General features: G+C 58.8%; 1 protein-coding gene across 1 annotated transcript in view; it reads left to right on the top strand.

Annotated features, from left to right (window-relative positions):
* Window positions 1-1,305: 1,305 nt before the first annotated feature.
* Window positions 1,306-19,286, top strand: part of NFAM1 (NFAT activating protein with ITAM motif 1) — a 42,976-nt gene continuing 24,995 nt past the window's right edge. Inside the window, exons 1-3 of the mRNA XM_069491268.1 lie at window positions 1,306-1,607; window positions 3,797-3,957; window positions 4,657-4,878. Coding sequence (XP_069347369.1) covers window positions 1,306-1,607; window positions 3,797-3,957; window positions 4,657-4,878 — 685 coding nt within the window. The remainder of the gene's footprint in view (window positions 1,608-3,796; window positions 3,958-4,656; window positions 4,879-19,286) is intronic.

The following is a 19,286-nucleotide window of genomic DNA, read 5'->3' as shown; positions in this document are numbered from 1 at the left end:
CTCCTCCTGCCCCAGCACCCCCCCTCCCCCCGCCCCCGTGCCCCTGCAGCCCCTCCCAGACCTGCTGCCCTCCACGGATTTCCTCACCCAAAACCACACACCCTTTGGGGCTGCACCCCCATCTTCCCAGGCTCTCTGTGACTCGCCCAAGCTCCTCCTAAAGGGACCTATCAGGAGAGAGGCTGAATAAAGATTTAAGGCAAGGCCGGGCGCAGTGGCTCACGCCTGTTATCTTAGCACTCTGGGAGGCCGAGGCGGGAGGATCGCTCAAGCTCAGGAGTTCGAGACCAGCCTGAGCAAGAGCGAGACCCCCGTCTCTACTAAAAATAGAAAGAAATGATCTGGACAGCTAAAAATATATAGAGAAAAATTAGCTGGGCATGGTGGCGCATGCCTGTAGTCCCAGCTACTCGGGAGGCTGAGGCAGTTGGATTGCTTGAGCCCAGGAGTTTGAGGTTGCTGTGAGCTAGGCTGACGCCATGGCACTCTAGCCGGGGCACAGAGTGAGACTCTGTCTCGAAAAAGAAGGAAAAAAAAAAAAAAAAGATTTAAGGCAGAACAACTACGTTTCTATCAGAGTTGTATTGTTTGCAAAGTGCTCCCAGCTCTGTTACTTCAGCTGTTCTTCACTGAACCCTCATCAGGTGCGCATTTCACCCCCACTTAGTGGGTGATGACGCTGCCCCTGAGAGCTGGAGGAGGCAAGCCTGGGTGCACACTGAGGGGCTTGTCCCCTCTTCCTAGGACACCTGTGACCTTCCAAGGAGGAGGCAGAGGGAGGGAGTGGGAGGGAGGGAAGGTTGGGGAAGGAGGGAGGAGGAAGACAGGTGGGAGGAGAAGAAGGAAGGAGGGGAGGGAGGACAAACCAGTGCTTCCAGCAGTTTCTCAAGTGTGAGAACCAGGGTACTTAACAATGCGGATTGCCGGGCCCCCAAAGCCTCTCGGCTCAAATCTATGGGTGGGTCCAGGCCACACACCTGCTCTGCCCACAGATTAGGGCTCTCTGTCTCTTAGAGCCCTGAGGATGACAGAGCATGGATCAACCTCAGGGGAAGCTGTTTCCTTAACTGGCTGAACTCACACTGGGGAGCCCTGCCCAGAAAGCCCCCAGCTGTGACTGAGAAGGGTGGGACTACTTTGTCTGACCAATAACCAGCTCCAGTGGAGACTGCCCTAGAAGTTATAGAAGCAACTGGTTGGAACAGGTCCTGGCCCCAGGGGTACCCAGGGAAGGGCATTCAAGAGGCGTGTGGGGGTCCTGCAGCCACCACGCCCTGCACCCCGTTCCCACAGCCCCTTCAGTACATGCCTAGTTCTGCCTTCACCCAACGCCCCACTTGCCCCACCCCGCTGCCGCTCAAGCCTGGCCTGATCTTGGTGGGTGTCAACCCCGGGCCAGCCCAGGACCCCTGCAGGGGAGAGAGAAAGGGTCGCGAGAGGAAGCGCTCTCAGATGAGGGCGTTCGCACGTCCGCCACCAGGTGGCGCCATCAGCACGGGCCAGCCCGGGGCTGTCCCGCGTGGCCGGCAAGGGAAGGGGTGGACCTTAGCGCAGGGCTCGGTGGCTCTGCGCCTGCCGCCCCAGGACCTCCAGCGACCAGCCTCTGGGTCGGTGCTTGTCTCTTCCAGGGACGCAGTTGTGCCCAGGGCCTGAGCCTCACAAAGCCTTGGCTTATGGTGGATATGGAATGAATGTTGAAAATGGTGCCACCTTTGTTTTCTGTTTTTCTGGATCTTCGGGATTACGTTCAGCGTGGCGGCGGGAGGGGGGTGGGGGCGGCAGTTGCACAGTTTAGCGCGGAAGATCTTGCCTAACTGTGGGTGTATGCCCAGGAGGAAGGCTCTGGACCCTGGACCCAGGTGTGCCTCTGGTTCCCTTTGTGACCTCCAGCAGGTAACAAACTCTTTTTCTCCATCACCAAATATGAAAAATGAGGTGACAATACCTGCCTTGACTGAAGAATCAGGTGACTTGCAGGACAGTGCAGTCACTGGGGCTCAAGTCCTGGTTCCACGGCCTACTTGCTGCCTGGCCTTGGGCAAGGGGCCGTGTCCTCTGAACTTCACATTCCTCATCTGTACAATGGGGGCATAATAACACCTCCTGCACATGGTTTCTGTGAGCACCGAAGTACAGGAAAGGCATTTAGAACCGTGTCTGGCATGAAGCAAATGCTTAAGAGCCAAATATACCGGGCAGCTCAAGCTGCAGAGGGGGCTTCGGAGATCAGCGGGACCTGCTTCGGGCCCAGGGAGGTTGCAGGGCAGGTGGCCTCCAGGTGGGCTTGCCTGCCTCCAGGTGAGGGTCAGCACCACCCAGTGCAGGGCTGCTGCATGGTAGAAGAAGGACCCCAAAGAAAACCAGGCTGCTCCTGGGAGGGGAGGGCGGCTGCCCTTTTTAATGTGGGGGTGCTGGAAGGAAACAAGGAGCCGATGGGTCAGCCCTGGTATCCTGGGCACTGGGGACCTGGGGAGTGGAACGCTGTTTGTCTCAGCCACTGGGCCAGCTTGGAGGGTGGTTCTGAGAGGTCTCCCCATGCTGGGTGGCTTGGCTCCTCCTGGTGCAGGAGTCTTCGGGAAGGAATTAAGTGACTTCCGCGGCCGGGGCAGGGAGCATCGTGGTTCCCTTCCCACGGCACTTCTGCTTCCTGTGCACCCGCCACCCACAGCACTGCCTGGAGAGGAACCTCGGGGAGCTCAGGACCTCAAGGTGACCGGGCTAGAGGCCCTTCAGCCGCCCACACTTGCTCACTTGGGCATTTGGAAATCCTGGAGATGTTTCCCTCCCTAGACACGAGGGGCCTTGAGGACAAAGCCATGACTTACATTTTGTCCCCACACTGCCCAGCACACAGTAGGCACAGAATAAGTGTGCATGGAACTAAGCTGAAAACAGGGTCCAGCAATTGTGGTCACATTTTGAAAGCTTTAGTCTTAGTGGGGAGGAGGCCCCTGGGACTTCAGGGAACTCCTGTGCTCCCCCATCTCCCCATCCAACTTTCTCCTCCTCCAGGGCTGCCACCTCCTCCATGAAGCCCTCCTGGGCAATCCCCCCAACCGGCCCCTGGGTAATTATGTTCTTCCTCTCTCTCTTTGCACCATACACACTTTTGCCATTGAGGTGGGCTACACTAGCAGTTAGAAATTACTTTAACCTCCTCGTGCCTCAGTTTCCTCATCTGTACATTGGAACCGATTAGGGTTCCTACCTCATAGAGTTGCAATGAGAATTAAATTGGTTAGGAGATTAAAACCCCTTGAGCAGTGTCCAGTGGTCAGTAGCTGCCCCAGGCTGCTCTGTTATTAATGGTGCTGAGATTGCCCAGCTGCCACTCTAGACACTGGCTGGGGTCTTCCACTTCTCCGTCCTCTGTGAGGCCAGAGCCGCTGCAGAGCAGGCTCTCGGCAAAGCGTGGAGGGCGGCCGGGTGCCGGATGCCCGGTTGCAAGCCAGTGGCTGAGGGGTGCTGTCCCCAGCGACCTCGCCTGCAACTCCCAGAGGCTGTGCAGGATCCTGTCTCCTCTGCGCCTCAGCCCTTGGGGCCTCCTCTGCTTACTTACTGGGGGCACAGGAGAGGAAACACGTGAGAGGGGATAGAAAGTTTTGACAAAAATGAGCTTTCTGGATGTGCAGTGGTTTTTCTTCTATCGTCCTGGCTCCTGAGGCCAATCAGGGCCAGACCTGAGGCCTGCCAGCACAGCCTGAGCCTGCGGGCTCCTTGCCAAGGCCTGTCCCCGCCGAGACCCTCAGCCTCTTATCTAGGGGCCTGCCTGGAGAGGGTGTGGCCCCACCCCCAGGTCCAGCTGTCCCGAGGCCTGCCGAGAGCCTACTGTGTACCCACAGTCAGGCACGGCCTCCACGATAGGCCCGGGAGGAGCGGAGCCAGCGCCAGTGTCGGAAGGGCAGGGTCCCAAGTTCCGGGGCAGCTTGGCACTCGGCTGCCTCCCGGTGCCAAGCCGTAGGGAGACTTGTGGAGGCACAGACTGAGCCTTTCGAACGCTCGCTCTGTGCCCTGAGGCATTAACATGAGGTCTATCACAAGGCATCGAGGTGCTTAGACAACCTGCTCCCCCCAGGAGCTGGGGAACAGCGTGAAGCAGATATCTGTGTCTCACTGTGACATACCGACCATGTATCACCGTGATGGGTCAACAGTCAACACCACTGGGGTCCCCATCCCCCTGTCCACCCCCGCCATGTGCTCATCCGTCTTTCTCCCCTGGTGGCTGCCCCTGCTCCTCCCACACTCCTGGCGTCGGTGGGAAACAGCTTCTGGTTTTCACTGTTCATGTGTGAAGTGGCTGAGGGAAAAGCATTTGGGCAAAGATGGAATGTGGACCTCATGGTGCCGTCACTGGGGCTGCAGCCGGGGTGCCTGGACTCACCTCAAGAGGCCGTTGTGGGTGGGAAGAGAGGCTCGCACAGCCGGGAGTTAGAATTCCTGCCCCAAGGACCTGCCCTGGTCTTGGGCAAGTTGCTTTGCCTTTGGGGGCTGTGGTCTTCTTTCTAGCAGGATTGGGACAATCGTATTTATGTCGGGAGCGAATGGCACCAATGGAGAAAGGAGATAAGTTCTCAGCAGCTCAGCCACCTTCCCACCCACCTCCTCCTCAAGCCAGGAGCCTCCCGCCGCAGCCCCTTTCCTCTGTCCCTCCAGACAGCCGGCAGGCAGCTGGCCCCCACCTGATCAGGCCAGTGCTGGGCTCCAGGCTGCACAGGGTGAAAGGCTCCCAGTGCACTGGGGAAAGGGGCCCCGGCAGCAAACAGCAAACCGTCACTGTCCCTGTGTTGGCACCTGCTGGAGGCGAGAACAGGGCTGTGCTGTGCAGCCAGATGGGGAAGCAGTTCATGTGTCTCATGGCGGGGGTGGCGGGATGGGGTGAGCTAAGGTTCAGGGAAGCTGCAGGGAGGAGATGACATTTAAGGTGAGCCGGAAAGGAGGTGTCCCCCGGGCCTCTGCCAGAGACCCACAGTGGTCCTTGCTGGGTGAGTGGTGGGAAGCCTGCCTTTTGGTCCCTGGATGTGTTTGGTCCTCTCTGAGGCTAGGAGCGTGTGGCTCCTGACGCCTCCCCTCCCCTCCCCTCCCCTCCCAAGCACCTCCACCCCCGACCCAGAACCCCTAGTCTTTGGTGAGCACATTATCAAGGGATTCCTGGGATATTTCAGAGGGGAAGTTTGTGTGAACATGGTCGTGGTCATTTGTCTCTGTTTTTTTGTTTGTTTTTTTTTTGAGACAGAGTCTCACTCTGTTGTCTGGGTTACAGTGCCATGGCGTTAACCTAGCTCACAGCAACCTCAAACTCCTGGTTCATGCAATCTTTCTGCCTCAGCCTCCCGAGTAGCTGGGACTACAGGTGCATGCCACCACACCCGGCTAATTTTTTGTTTCTATTTTTAGTTGCTTGGCTAATTTTTTCTATTTTTTAGTAGAGACAGGGGTCTGGCTCTTGCTCAGGCTGGTCTCGAACTCCTGACCTCAACGATCCTTTCACCTCAGCCTCCCAGAGTGCTGGGATTATAGGCGTGAGCCACCACGCCCAGCCGATCAATTGTGGTCGTTTTAAAAAAACTGTTTCAGAAATGGGGAGCTAAACCAGGACCTTCCGTTCCCATGGCAATCCTGTGCCCTCCTCTGCATGGTCCCAATGTCTTGACCGTGGGGCCGAGGAGGGGCAGAACCCCCCAGGGTTTGAAGCAGGGAGGCTTGGGTCCTTGTCCCAGCTCTTCTGGTTCTGTAGTCTGGACAGGTCTGAGGCCAGATTCCTCATCTGGCAGCCACCCCTGCCGAGGGCTGGTCCCAGCACTTGAGCTGAAGGTCCAAGGTGGGGGAGTGGAAATGGCCGCAGGAAGCCTTGAGGAAGCAGAGAGGCCACTAGGGAGGAACTTCCTGGGAACGCAAAGGGGAACCGGGGCTGCGGGCAGCCAGCGTGGGCCGTCCCCTCCGAGAACTAAAGAGGAAGGAGGGACACTGACGGAAAAGAAGGCCCCAGATGGAAAGCCGGCGTCCGTGGCGGTGGGCCCTGCGGGGTCCCCCACGCCCTCCTGGCCTCCCCATGGCCTCCTGGCTCCTCGGCTGGCTCCTGTTGCCCTGGACCCTGTGGCTGGCAGGTAGCGTCTGTCTTGCTTCTTCTCACGTACTCTCTCACTCGAGAACATCAGAGCGGCTTTCATCTGGCCGGTGCGGCTAATTCCCAGGGACCTGTCTCCAGGGATTTGCTGGTTGTCGTTTGAACATTGCAGACTTCACAGGGGAAGCCTCCAGGGACCAAGGAGATGTTTAGCTAATGCCTTGACAAGGTGGCTTTTGAAGGGGCGGAGGACAGCGCTCTCCCCTCGCTGCGTGTTAACAGCCTCGCCCCCGGCACAGCCTGGCCTCCCGGCCCTTAAACAAGGAAGGTGGACATTGCATGGTTGGGTTGGGTGCGGGGTCAGTGGGGAGGGACACCTCACCGCCCAAGGAATCTTACGTGGCTACTGCGGTGGCACCGCCACGCTGAACCTGCCAAGTGGCAGAGCCATCTGCGGCGTTGTTGCTGGCGTTAGCCAGGGAGAGAAGGGGTGGCCAGGGCCAGCCACAGGGCACTGTGCCCTGGGCACAAAACTGTCAGAAAGGGTTGTCCCTCCCATTTCCTAAAACACAACCAGAGGCCAAGCATCTTAGGACGCGAGTATGTCTTTCCAAAGGTGCCTCTTTGCTGGGTCAGGCTCCCTCCGAAGCTCGGTGGCCTGGATCCAGGCAGGCCAGGGGGGATGTGGCCTCTGGGAGAATTTGTCAGGTCAGGGACCCCCAGGAGTGTCCTTCTCCAGGGCTGCCAGCACCGGGGTTCCTCATGCCCAGTAAATTCTTCCAGATTGTCTCTGTCCCTCCTTGGCCTGGGCACCAGCCGACCCTCTTGCAGACCGTCGTAGCCACCCCACTGTGGAGTTGGTGCTTTTGTTTTGTATCCACTTAGACTTAGGAGGCTTCCAGGAGCTGCCCCCACCCCGCTTCTGCTCCACCCCTGGCTCTCCTTTATGCTGTAAACGACAATTATTCTCATTATAATGAGGTAGTCTTTCTTGAGCCTTAACTGGGTACGTGCTGTCCACCCTCACAGCAGCCATGGGGCACCCACTGTCCTCCCCAGCCCCATTTCAAGGACAGGGAAATGGAGGCCAGTGAACTTGCTCAGGGCCGGGCTGGTGAGTCGAGGCCAGGGTCAGCCTCAGCCCCGCCAGGGCCTTTGGGGGCTGTGAGCTCTGGGCGCCTCTTGCCTTTCACTGCAAAGATCATTTTTCACAGAAAAATTTACCCTGGAGAGACAAGAGCTGCACCGCGTGGTGCCTGTGTAGGCTGGGGCCCAGCCCCCGGTGACACTGGCCCTTGTAACCCTCTGTGCCCCCCCAACAGTCTGGTGCAAAGATGACCAGGATACCGGAAGGAAGTGCTGCTTGTTGGTGACATGCATTTGAACTCACACTTAGTCATTTTTAACTTAATTTCCCCCCAATTCCCATCATTTCTCTTTGTGTGGTCCCCCTCCCTAAGAGACACCCAGCACCTCCTGTAACTGAGCGGTAGAAGAGGCTTTGGGGGGGGCAGGGAAAGCTCTTTTGTAACAGTCTCAACTGCAAACAAAAACACCCCCCCACCACCACCATTGCAACAAACCTCATACAAAAGAGAAACTCTGCTTTTTCTCAAGAGACCAAAACACCCGCATGGTCTCCTAGAACAGTGGTCCCCAGCCCTTTAGGCACCAGGGGCTGGTGTCATGGAAGACAATTTTTCCACTGACGGGGGAGGTGGAGCCGTGGGATGGAGCTCAGGCAGTGATGCACGGCCCAGTTCCAGACAGGACACAGACGGGTACTGGGCCTTGGCCCGGGGTTGGGGACCACAGTCCTAGGAGGCACTGGGGCAGCAGACAGCCCGCCCCAAAGGCCCTCGGTCCTGCCCCTCCAGCCCCCTTCATCTATCTGTTGCTCCACACCTCTCCCCTGCCTCCCTGGCACCGCAGTTTGAGGGTGTGGGGGAAGGAACCCTGCTTCTCCCACATCTTCCAAAGCACCCCTGACTTCAACCACCAGCCTGGTGCAACCAGCTCCACCACCTGCCAGTTCCCACCCAGCAGGGTGTCCACAGCAGGGGTCCTCGGCGTCCTCACTGAAACCCAGGGTGGCTGAGTCTGCATGGTTTCCCTGAACATGAGAGGATGTGGGGTTAAGAGGACAGGCCACAGTGTTCAGCCTGAGTTTCAATCTGAGCCCTGCCACTGACCCCAGGACCCGTATCACTGTGTCTCAATCGCCGCGTCTGTTAAGCGGGTACGATAATAGTGCTGTCCTGGGCACCAAGAGCCCGGTATGTGGGTAGTGCTCATGAATGCCAGCCACCGGCCAGCCTGGCAGGCTTGGAGACTTGAGATGTGGTCGGTGAGCCCAAAGGCTCCTTCCTGGTGGTCTCCAGCCCACCCTGGGAGGCCTCTCGGGACTTCTCTTGCTCCCAGCCCCCTCCTCCCGGGTGTGAGCGTCCTGACCTGTCTGCACACGGCTTTTCCCAAGGGCTCCCGCTGCCACTGGTGATCTCCTCCCAGGTGGATCGTGGGAGCCGGAAGCTCAGCTTTCCCCGGAGCGGCTGCTCCTGCTTCAGCCCTGCCTCCACGGGTCTCTGTCACCTCCAAGGACTTTGGGGCCAGACAGACCTGAGTCCAAGGCCTGCCTTCTTCTCATGACTGCTGTGTGACTTCAGGCAATTTACTTAACCTTTCTGAGCCTAGTGTCCTCAACAAATGTCAGTCCCTTCTCTCCTTTTGGCCTTTTGGGAAAGCTGGGCTTTATTTATTTCTCAAAGAGACGTTGAGGAGGACCAGTTCTAGGCACCCAGGGACCCCAGAGCTGAGCAAACCAGTCAGCCAGGTGGTGACTGCGAGACAGCCAGCGAACGTGACCTGAGGCGGGAAGTTACCAAGGCAGGTTTGCCTCCCCTCCTATTTGCTCTGGACCCAGGTGTCACCGGCCCTTTTTCGTCCAAAAGATGTTCAGGACTCTGCCTTTTCCAGGCTGAGGCTTCCTGTCTCCCTTCCCGCCGCTCCGGAACTCTAGCAGGAGCGGCCTCTGCTTTTCATCTTTGTCTAATCCCAGCGAAAAGCTCTGGGCCGCCGCGGGCAGGCGGGAGAGGCCCCGCTCCCTGGAGGTGGGCAGGGGAGTGCGGGAAGGGCTGTCTGCAGCGGAGGACGGAGCGGCGGGTGGGCAGCCACACAGCAGGAACAAAGGCTGGAAGGCCAAACGGCAGGGCAGAGGGAGGGCCGGAGAGGTTCCGCCGGGCAGGAGGGGAGAGTCTCTCGCAGAGCGGTGCGTGGCTCCTGAATGCCAGTCAGGCAGGGGTCCGACGCCCTCCCAACAGGTCCTGTCCCGCGGCTTTCTCCTTTGTGATTGTGAAGCATCATACGCGTACAGAAAAGTGCCGTGCCGTACAATACATGCTGTAAAACAGCGTCCTGTGTGACTGCCGCCCAGGTCAAGAAAGAGAACATTCTAGTGCCCCAGAGGCCCTTGTACCTCCCCAAACACCCCTCCCTCCCCTCCGAGGTTGGAACCACCACCCTGACTTTTAGGGCGATCACTTCCTGGCATTTCTTTATAGTTTTATCATTAGTACACATCACTGAGCCACATAGACTAGTTTTGCCTGCTTTTCAACTTTGTGTGATTGGAACGATGCTGTGCGTGTTCCTTTATGACCCTCTTCTTTCATTTAACATCGTGTTTTTAAAGCTACATCCCGTGGATGGGGTGGCTGGCGTTTGTTTTCATGGCTGCAGAGCAAGGATCACAAACCGCGGCCCGTGGGCCACTCCAGCCCGCTGCTGCTGCTTGCCTCGCCTGCCAGTTATGAATGGGCTTTATATTTTTAAGTGGTTGAAAAAATCAAACGGGACTGTGCAGACTCACGTGGCTTCTGATGCTTGAGTCCCAGCACGGTGCCCGGCACCCAGCAGCGGCTCAGGAAATAGTAACAATAACAGGAGGAATTAAGCTCCTTGGGCCCAGCCAGCCCCAGCGAGTTCTGAGCAGGGTGGGGACATGATGCCACCAGGAAGGGCACCTGGGGGAAGCGACAGAAGGGCTACAAGGGCCGGGTGGTCTCCTGGTGCCAGGTGGGGCTGAGCCCATGGTCCTCTCGGGCAGGGGTGGAGGATGGAGCCCCTCGCCCCGTATCGTGTGAGTGCGAGAGGGGACGCTGCCTGCAGGGGAAACACGGACCCTCCCTGTGGATCTAGGCGAGGCCTCAGCGCAGTGGGAATAGGAGTGGCAGGCCCTGGGGTGGGGGCTGAAGCCAGAGAAGCGGGGCACACACCAGGTGAGCCTGGTGAGAGGGAGGGGACGAGGCGGGTGTGAGACTGGCAGGCAGAGCTCTGGCTGCCCCGAGAGGATGGCCTGACCAGCCTGGATTGGAGTCCCAGGAGACTTTGGCCAAGTCCCCCGAGCACCCCGAGCTTCCACATGCTCACCCTGCTGTGTGCTCAGCCTCCTCCAGTCAGGCCTCCTGCCAGCAGCAACAGGAAGGCATGTCCGGCACCACCAATGGCCGCAGGGCCTGGCGCCTGGGACTCCCGAGGGAGGGTCTGTGAGGGTTTGGCCCTGGGAACAGGGCTCGAGGGCACGGTGATTGCTGGGACTCAGTGCTCACCTGCCCAGGTGGGGTGTGTTCCTCCTGCCCACCAGGCTCCTCTGGGCCCAGCTGCTCCCCCCCCTACACACCCCGCCTCTGCCCCCAGGACTTAGGATCTCACAGGCCAAGGGGCTCACTGTGGCCTCCCCAGACCTCCTGCAGGCCGTGGTCACTCACTGTCCCTGGACACACTCAGGCCAGAGCCCAGAACAGGAGCTCCTGAGGGACAAGGCCAGGCCCAAGTCATCTCTCTGAGGCCACATCCAGCCAGGCCAGGCACAGAGGAGGGCTGCAGGGCCACAGCCGGAAGGACCCTGGCCCAGGGTGCCACGGGGAGTCATGGCTGGGACTAGCAAATGCCTGGCTTCCAAGGGTCTATTTGATGAGTTGCTATGTCTGGGGGCTTCATCCTAGAGGCGGGGGTGTGCGGGGTGCCTGGAAGAGCCAGAAGAGGTGGATGGTCGGCTGGGCTGGGTTTCTGGCCCCTCCCGCCCTGGGGCTGCAAGGGCTGTGGTGGGGAAATGGACAGAGGGCAGGGCCAGGAGCCAGGGATGCTTTGGGGCTCTGGGCCAGATCTGTGCTGCTGCTGGGCGGGGGAGGGGGCATCCGCTGCAGCCCAAGCCAAGGGCAGGGGCAGCCTCCCTCAGGTGGGCTGGTGTCACACAGTGTGTGGGCACTGGCTGGCAGTACTGGCCTTAGGGTCAAAGGGCACATTTCCAAAGGCCACTTGGCAATGCATACCAAAACTGGAAACGTGAATACTCTTGGAATCAGCAATCCCCTTCTCAGACTTCGTCCTAAGGAGCCAGGGGACAGGGGGTCCACAGAGCACAACCACAAATGGCCTCACTGCCATCACTGGCCCCTTGATAGGGTGCATTTAGATGAGACCCTCTCCAGCCCTGGGCTGCCCTTTCCTGCCCGGCACCTGCCCCCCACGGGCACACCCCCTGTGAGCCTTGCTGGATGCCGGGTGATGTCAGTTCTGCACCCCCTGCCTTTGCTCTCACTGCCCCCTCAGCCTGGAGGGTGTCCTCTCATTTGCCCACCTGGTGACATCCGAACTGTCTGTCAGGGTCAAACTCAGGCTGCCTCCTCTGTGGAGCCCCTCTGGCCCCTCTCCCAGCCCCTGACCCACCCGATCACCACGCCCCTCCCCCAGGTGTTCACCTCAGAGGTGTGTGGGGCGTGACTGAGCTCACCTGGCACAGGTGAGGCTATGGGCACCCGGCCTTAAGAGGCAAGCCGTGTGGGAAAGGCCAGAGAGAGGGCAGCTGAGAAGGTGCAGGCGCAGCAGACCTCCTCGGTGGCAGCAGAGCCAGCCGGGGGACAGCACTGAGGTGGGGGGCGGGAAGGAGGGGCTGGGGGCTGGGCGAGCTTGCGGCCCAGAGGGTGCAGGATCAGGATCGTCAGGGAGGTAGCGATTCAAGAGAAGTCAGGATAAAAGTGCGCTGGCGAGTCATCCACGGGAAGGAGTTAGTGTGTTGACAACCAGAAGCATTTATATTTTAAAAGGAGGCTGAGGCGGGAGGGGGATGAATCCCACAGAATGAATCACTAATGCCGGGGAAGGCTTTAGGCAGCTGAGGGAGACTGTTTGGAATTCTATAGTATTTCTGTCCTCGTTCTAGAATGCAAATATGATGTCACTTCCCAGTTTAAAAGCCCACAGAGGACCAGGTGCGGTGGCTCACACCTGTAATCCCAGCATTTGGGGAGGATTGCTTGAGCCCAGGAGTTCGAGGTTACAGTGAGCAATGATCACACCACCGCACTCCGGCCTGGGTGACAGAGCGAGATCCTGTCTCTAAAATAATAATAATAATAAATAAAAGCCCACAGAGGCTCCACCTCCCACCTCTGGGGCATCCCTGGTGCTCCCTCCCAGACGCAAACCCTTTCAACTCCCCCACGGTTCTTGAGTCCCTCCAACTCAGTGCCCTGTTTCAAGACTTCCAGAAGCTTCCCTCAAGAACTTTCCTGTGCTTAAAACCCCTCTCCAGGGCCCTCCCCCAACCTGTGTGCCTCCTGCTCTTCCTTCCAGGTTCAGCTTGGTAAGGAGATGGGAGGGAAAGGTACCAAAATGCTCACAGCTGCGGTGTTGGTGGCAGACCTGACGAGTTCAGCTTTCTTGATCTTTTACTGTGATTTATGGAATTTCTTCAGTCCACAGCCTTCACTTCCGTGATGGGGCATGTGGGGGGACCTGAAGAATTATAATTTAAAGAATAAACGATGACCCCGCACAAGGTGGCCTCCCCAGGAAGCCCCCGCCCCTCCCAGGGTGGGCCGGGCCCTTCCTCCAGGCTCCTGCAGCCCCGGGGTCTTCCCTCACCCCGAGTTTTCAGCCCGGCCTGGCCTCTCTGGCAGAGCTTTGGGTGGGCACAAAATGCTCCCTGCAGGGTGTCTGTTCCCCTGGCTCCACTGCACCCACCCCCGTTCAGAGATGAGAGGCAGAAGCCCCACCCCACCCTCTGGCCCTACCCCCCATCCTGATGCCCTCTTCGAGGGTAGCGGTGGGTGAGAAGGAGGAGGTCCCCTGCTGCCCTGGGCCACTCTCAGTCGAGCCCCACCATCTGAGCGACTTGTCTTTCAAAAGGGGAAAAGTGAGGCAACTGCTATGAACACCTTTGACAGTCTGCGCTTGGCTGTGTCCCCGCATGGCCACTGTGCACCCTGGGTCTGGGGTCTAGCGGCATGAGAACAGGACTTGGACAGGCTGTGGAAGTGCTCCAAGGCAAGCCACATCCGTGTGCGTGTTTGTAATCCGGAGGTGTTGAAGGATGTGACAGCCAGTCTGATGGCGCTGTTCAGAGGGCGTTGGTGCTAAGCGCCGTCATACTCTCTGTTCAGAGGCTGCCTTCCAACACCTGCCGCCCACCGCCCGCCTCTCCTTTACCAGCCACTTGGCCACACACCGTCACATTTGATGCCTGTGTCCCATTTGTCTGTGGCGTCCTGGGATTCAGGCTCAGGCGAATGGCCGGGGTCTGTGATGAACCAACAGCCCCGGATCCGTCTCCCCAGCAGACTTTCAAATGGGTCTTGAAAACTGGCCCAGCTCGGAGAGACGCTGGAATTAAATTGGAGGGCAAACTCCATGCCTGAAATACAGACCGTGGGAACTGCTTTCTTCCGTAGCTGGGGAATCAAAAGTGTTTTCCTTTAAAATCGACCTAGGTCGGAAGGGATACCTTTGATCAGCACATCTAGGCCCTCACACCCTTGGCTGACCGTGCTGATGCCGCAGACAGGACTGAGTTCCAGGCATGGGGGCAGCGGGGCCGGGCCCTGGCCCAGAAGTGGTGGGTGACAGGAGCCTCAAGGAGGCCAGGGCAGCTAGGGGAGATGGGGAGGGACAGGGGAAACAGGGGGTGGGGGCAGGTCTGGGGTGTGAGCGTTTTCGGTAAGGGCACACCACGTTTGTTCCACACACGCGTTCGTTTCCTGCGAGAGTTCGCTGCTGCAGCAAGAGAGGATGCTGCCTGGCCCTTTTTGGACACCGGGTTGGCCTGGTCACAGGGCCAGTCTGTAAAGGGTTCATGGGGTCACTTATGTCTGTTTTGGGGGCCACAGGCTCTGTGTGGGCTGAGATGACACTCACAGTCCCCTGAACGCTGCAGGGGTTCCTGACTGCCATCGTCCCCAGACCCCCATGTTGCTGGCCATGTCTGCCTACTAGGCCCAAATTTAAAGAAATGGCCTCTGAAATTTTTTACACTCCATTTAAAAGAGTGTGTTTCTTTCCTTTGACAAGCTTCTTTGCTTGCTTCGAGGTTTTACATTGTAGCACAGAGCAGTGGGGAAGAGCGTGGGGTGACAGCCTTACCACAGCTGTACCGTCGGGCAAACCTCCTTCCTTCTCTGAGCCTCAGTTTTGTCGTCTGGAAGAGGGGACCGTGCCCAGGGGCCTTAGCTCTTCTAAGGTCTTCACGGCGGGTGCCGGAGAGTCTGTGCTGTGCAGGGGGCACCAGGCACCCAGGGGCGGCTCAGGGAGAAAACAAGTGGGACAGAGGGTGACCCTGAAGCCGGGAGAGGGAGTGGCAGGAGCAGCTCGGGCACAGGAGCGTGGGCCGGGGGCAGCTGAGCCCGGCTGGGCAGGGGCTGGGAGGAAGGGCTGGACCCTCTGGGCCAGGGACTTTCAGTGTTTTTAACAGTGGCCCCGAGTCAAGAGAGGCATGCTTTAGCATGACCTGTCTTAACCCAACTGTATGAATATAACTGAAACCAGAAGGTCGCAAACAGTGCCCTTGCTACGCGTGAAATGCTCCATGTTCTGTGTTTTAATTGCTTGTCTTAACCCTGTAAATTGATTCCAGGCTCCTTCCTGGGCTTCCTCCAGCCGGGAGTCTCCCCCACCCCAGCTCAGGCAGGGCAGGAGCGGGATGAGTGATGGGAGCTGCTGAGCTGGGGGGTGGGGGGCGCAGTCTGATCCTGAACGCTGGTGACCTGGAGGGGAGCTGCTGGGGTGGGCATTCACACACCTGGGGTCAAGGTCCCTGCCTGCCAATCGCTGCCCCCCCGGGACTCAGCAGGGGTCCCCCGGCCAGGGGTGGGAGGGCAGGAACTCCACCCAGCTCTCAAACCCTAAGTTCAAGCGGCCACAGATTCAAAAGAAGAACCGGAAAAGGAAGGACTGAGGCGCCAGCGGGTGGTAGCGTCTTTCCCAACACGGTGGCGGAACATGCACGGTGGGGAGACGAGCAGCCCAGAGCCCAGCACACACCACACCCAGGCAGGGGAGCCTCTTGGGCCAGGCCCCTGGGGTCCTGTCACGCCTGGGCCACCACCACCAGGGCGTGTGTGCCCTGCGCTTAAGCAGACAGAAGGGTAGGGCTGGCTTTTGCCTTTGCAAACTCACAGAGAGGACTATCTGACTTCCTTGCCTCCTCCTTGTCCCCTAGGGCAAGGCAGCCTGGCCCTGTGGCAAACATGCTGAATTCCTGGTCCCATTTAATCCCACTACAACCCTGTAACATTGGCATTGTTGCTCTCCCTGTGTTGCAGGGGAGACACGGAGGTTCAGAGAAGTAAAGCCACCTGCCCAAGGTTGCACAGCCTGTAAGAGGCAGAGCCAGGATCCGAATCCAGGCCTGCTGCCTCCAGACCTGGGCTTCTCCCACTGGCCCCCTGAAAATGCCATCTCCTGCAAAATGGGGTGGGCAGGCTTGGCAGGGGTAGTCTGTGCTGCCCAGTTGGGGACATCTGCTCTAGTGGTCATGTGGGGGTGGGGAGGGGCAGGGGAGGATTGGAGACTACAAAAGAAACAGCCAAGCCCTTGGGCGGGGTGGGGCAGGGCCCTCCCGGACACCCCAGCCTTCCCCCCCTTTTGGCAGCTGCATGAGCCAAGCCAGGAGGTGCCCAGCCAGCTCACTGGCCTGGCTCACCTTGTCTCACGGGGGACCCACTGCCTTTGCAGAACAAGGGACAAAGTGTGATACAGCTGCAGCCATCATGGGGTGTAAGACAGCAGCCACAGTGCCCTCTCTCAGAAGACACACCTCACGCTCTGGGAGGGTCTCACTGTAGCCCCCCGAAGCCTGGGGTGAGAAGCGGGCACCCCCAGGGCAGGCCCCTGCAGTTCTCTCCGAGCCCCTCTTCACCCACCCTCTCTGCCCGCCGTGGCCTCCGTGTGATCTTGGAGCCATGCAGCCACTTGTCAGCCATCTGACTGTGAAAATCTGTGACGTCCACCAGGGGTCTGACAAATCTGTTTTTAGTGTCTGATGGCTACTGTGCCTGATGCCACCATGAATACCCCCACCATATCTGATGGCCACTTCTCAGCCTGGGTGCTGGCTGTTCTTCCTCAGCACAGTCAGACTAACCTGGGTTCAAACCCTGCCCCACTACTGATGACTTCTGTAGCCTTGGGCCTCTGAGACCTTCTGTTTCTTTGTCTACAGAATGGGGTTGCAATAGTTGTCTTGTAGGATTGTTGTGGTATTTAATTGACCTAGGACCTGTTACACCCAGCCAGGGCACATTTCTGTACCTTTTCCTTCCCTTCCTGTGTGCTCCTGCTTCCAGGTCACCAACATGCCACCGTCTGCCCAGACAGGCCCAGTGGCTCCCAGCGCCAGCCCTCCCCCAGGCTCCCTCTGCTCCACACCACCCTTCCCTGTTAGACTAGGGGTGCTGCCAGGGCACCTAACTGGTACCCCTGAAATGTTTGTGGGAGGCAAAATGAATGATGGCTTGAAAGAATTTGAGGACTTGGAAATGCCTATGAACCTGTCTGCACCGGCTGGGGGCAGGACCCCACAGCCTGCGCGCCAGAAGGGGCCTCCTGGAGGCACATGTCCAGGATAGGGGGTGGGAGCCAGGCAGCTGCTGTGGCCCAGGCTCTGGGGTGCTGACAGCCCAGTGGCAGCTCAGGACCGGAGAGGCGATTAGCTCCACTACCAGGCCAGGACCCAAAGGCTCGGCTGCAACCGCAGACCTTTCCTCCCCGGGTTTCTGGCCTGCTGTCTCCAGATCGGCTGTTGCCATTGATTGCGCTGGTCAGAGATGCTTCCTCTCTTCACCGTTTGGTGACAACGGTTTCACCAGAGGTCTGAGGTTCTCGCTCCAAAGCCTCTCCTGGCCGGGGCAGACCTGAGCCAGGACCACGCATTTTCATGACCCTGACCTGCTGACCTTAAAATAACAATCCCAGAAGGCTGTAGAGCCATAGATGTTCTATTTTTATAGATTTCCCCAGAATCGTAAAGATCAGCTTAACTGCAGTAGCAACTTCCATCATCCTCTAAAAGGACACCTCAAATGGGGAGAATTCTTTAAGACGGTTGGACAGATATCTTCCTGGCAGGACAAAGAGGAAGGTGGCTTTTTTGTACTGACAGTGTGTCCATCCTCCGTGACACTGTGAGGAGGAGCACAGGGCCCGGAGAGGGGGAGTGCCCCTGGCACGGCCACCGCCCTTGGTGGTGTCGGTCAGGTTCCAACCCTGCCCCCCACAAGCAAACGCCAGCGGCGCCCTTGCCCCAGCTGCCTTGCAGGGTCACTGCGAGAACCAAACAGGAGGATGCAGATAAAAGTTGGCCAACGGCTCCCAAGCCGAGTCTGGGGAACCAGGTAGGAGTTGGCCGGGTGAGGTCAGGGGGCCGCAGGGCAGGTGCACAGTGTGGGAAGCAGCCTGTGGGTGCAGGGTGGGGTCCCGGGTGCAGCCGGCGGAGCTCTCAGTCATTTACAGTTCATCCCACCCCTCTGCCTCTTGTCCTTCCGGCCCAAGGACCCTGGGGGATCAGGCAACACCTGCACCTGGGCACCCCTACCCTGCCCCTGCCGCTTCTCAGATAAACCTCTGCCCTGAATCAATGCTCCTTGTTTTATGACAAAATTGATATATTGTTATTGTTAAACAACAACAATCCTGAGAAAGAGTCCAGAGCTACAAAGTACGGTGTAAGATCCCCTCCCACTCTGCCCGCCAGAGGGGAGCCCTGGGGTGGGGCCTGGCGCCAGCTCGGCGAACATTCCACCAGTGAGCGGCTGTTGTGGTATCTATCACAACAGAGCCGACCCACCGTGGCAGCCAGTCGATTCCCTGGGACTGCGAGTGCCTTTAGTTCTTCGAGGGAGGGGGTGTCTCTTTAATGGCTCAACACCAAGTTCAAAACATCTGTGTGGCCGGGGCTTCAAGGGATTAACTGGCACGAAGAGCCACCTCTGTCCCTCCCTCTGCATCTTCCAGAAGGCCTGGCCTCCCCTGGGGACCCCCTTCCCGGGGCTCAGACTCAGAGCTGAGCTGAAGAGATCTGGGAAGAGGCCAGCCTGGCCCCTCGCCAGCCCCACACCACAGGCAGGAGGCCCACGCCTGACTTTCCCCAACAAAATAAATCTTGTGGCTCCCTCTGAGCGGCTCAAACGCCGATCTTCTCCCGATTAACAACCCGGCCTGCGTGTTCTTGGCTGCCTGCTGCCGACCTCAATTTAGAACTGTCTGCTGTTCGGCTGCTGGAGAAGGAAGGGCCCTGAGGGACAGGAATACTGAGGCCGGGGCCGCGTGCAGCTCAAGTCTGGGGGTGCTCCTGACCCCGGCCCAGAGTCTGAGAGCATCCCAGAGGCCTGCGGGGGGTCAGATGCCCAGCCAGGCAGGGCTGCTGCTAGGACACCGGGTTCAAACTGTTTTCCAAGAGCCTCTGGGTGAGGGGAGGGGAAGGGGGGTCCAGCAGAACTGCTTCGTCATGGTCATTGAGCATCCCGGTCACAGCCAACGGAGCACCCTGCAGTGTTGGAAAAACTGCTCTCAGGGATGTTGCGTGTTATATGACATGAAAGCTTGACAAATCCTCTCCCAGCTCGGATTCCGGGAAAGTTTTGTCCCTTCTGCTGCCTGCGCACCTCCTCCTTTGGCACCAGAGAACCGTGGGCAGACCTGCCTCCCTCCCTGTCTACTTGCTGCCGGGAAGCACTTGCGTTTCTTTATTTTGCTTTCCTGCCTCCTCGTTCTGTACTTCTCATCCTTTACCCGCTTTCTGTCTTCCCAGACCTGTGCTTTGATCCAGTGCGGACGCTTGGCCTTTGGGAAGGATCGGAGCTGGGGGCATGGGCTCCAGCGTCTCCGGGCCGGGCAGGGTGGGAGCTCCACTCCATACCTGCCGAGGGCTGGGAGCGAGGGGCTCACCGCC

This window comes from Eulemur rufifrons, chromosome 16 (assembly GCF_041146395.1).
Source record: "Eulemur rufifrons isolate Redbay chromosome 16, OSU_ERuf_1, whole genome shotgun sequence".
Classification (NCBI taxonomy): domain Eukaryota; kingdom Metazoa; phylum Chordata; class Mammalia; order Primates; family Lemuridae; genus Eulemur; species Eulemur rufifrons.
The sequence above is the reverse complement of the archived record's forward strand: the minus strand, read 5'-3'. Positions and strand labels throughout refer to the sequence as shown.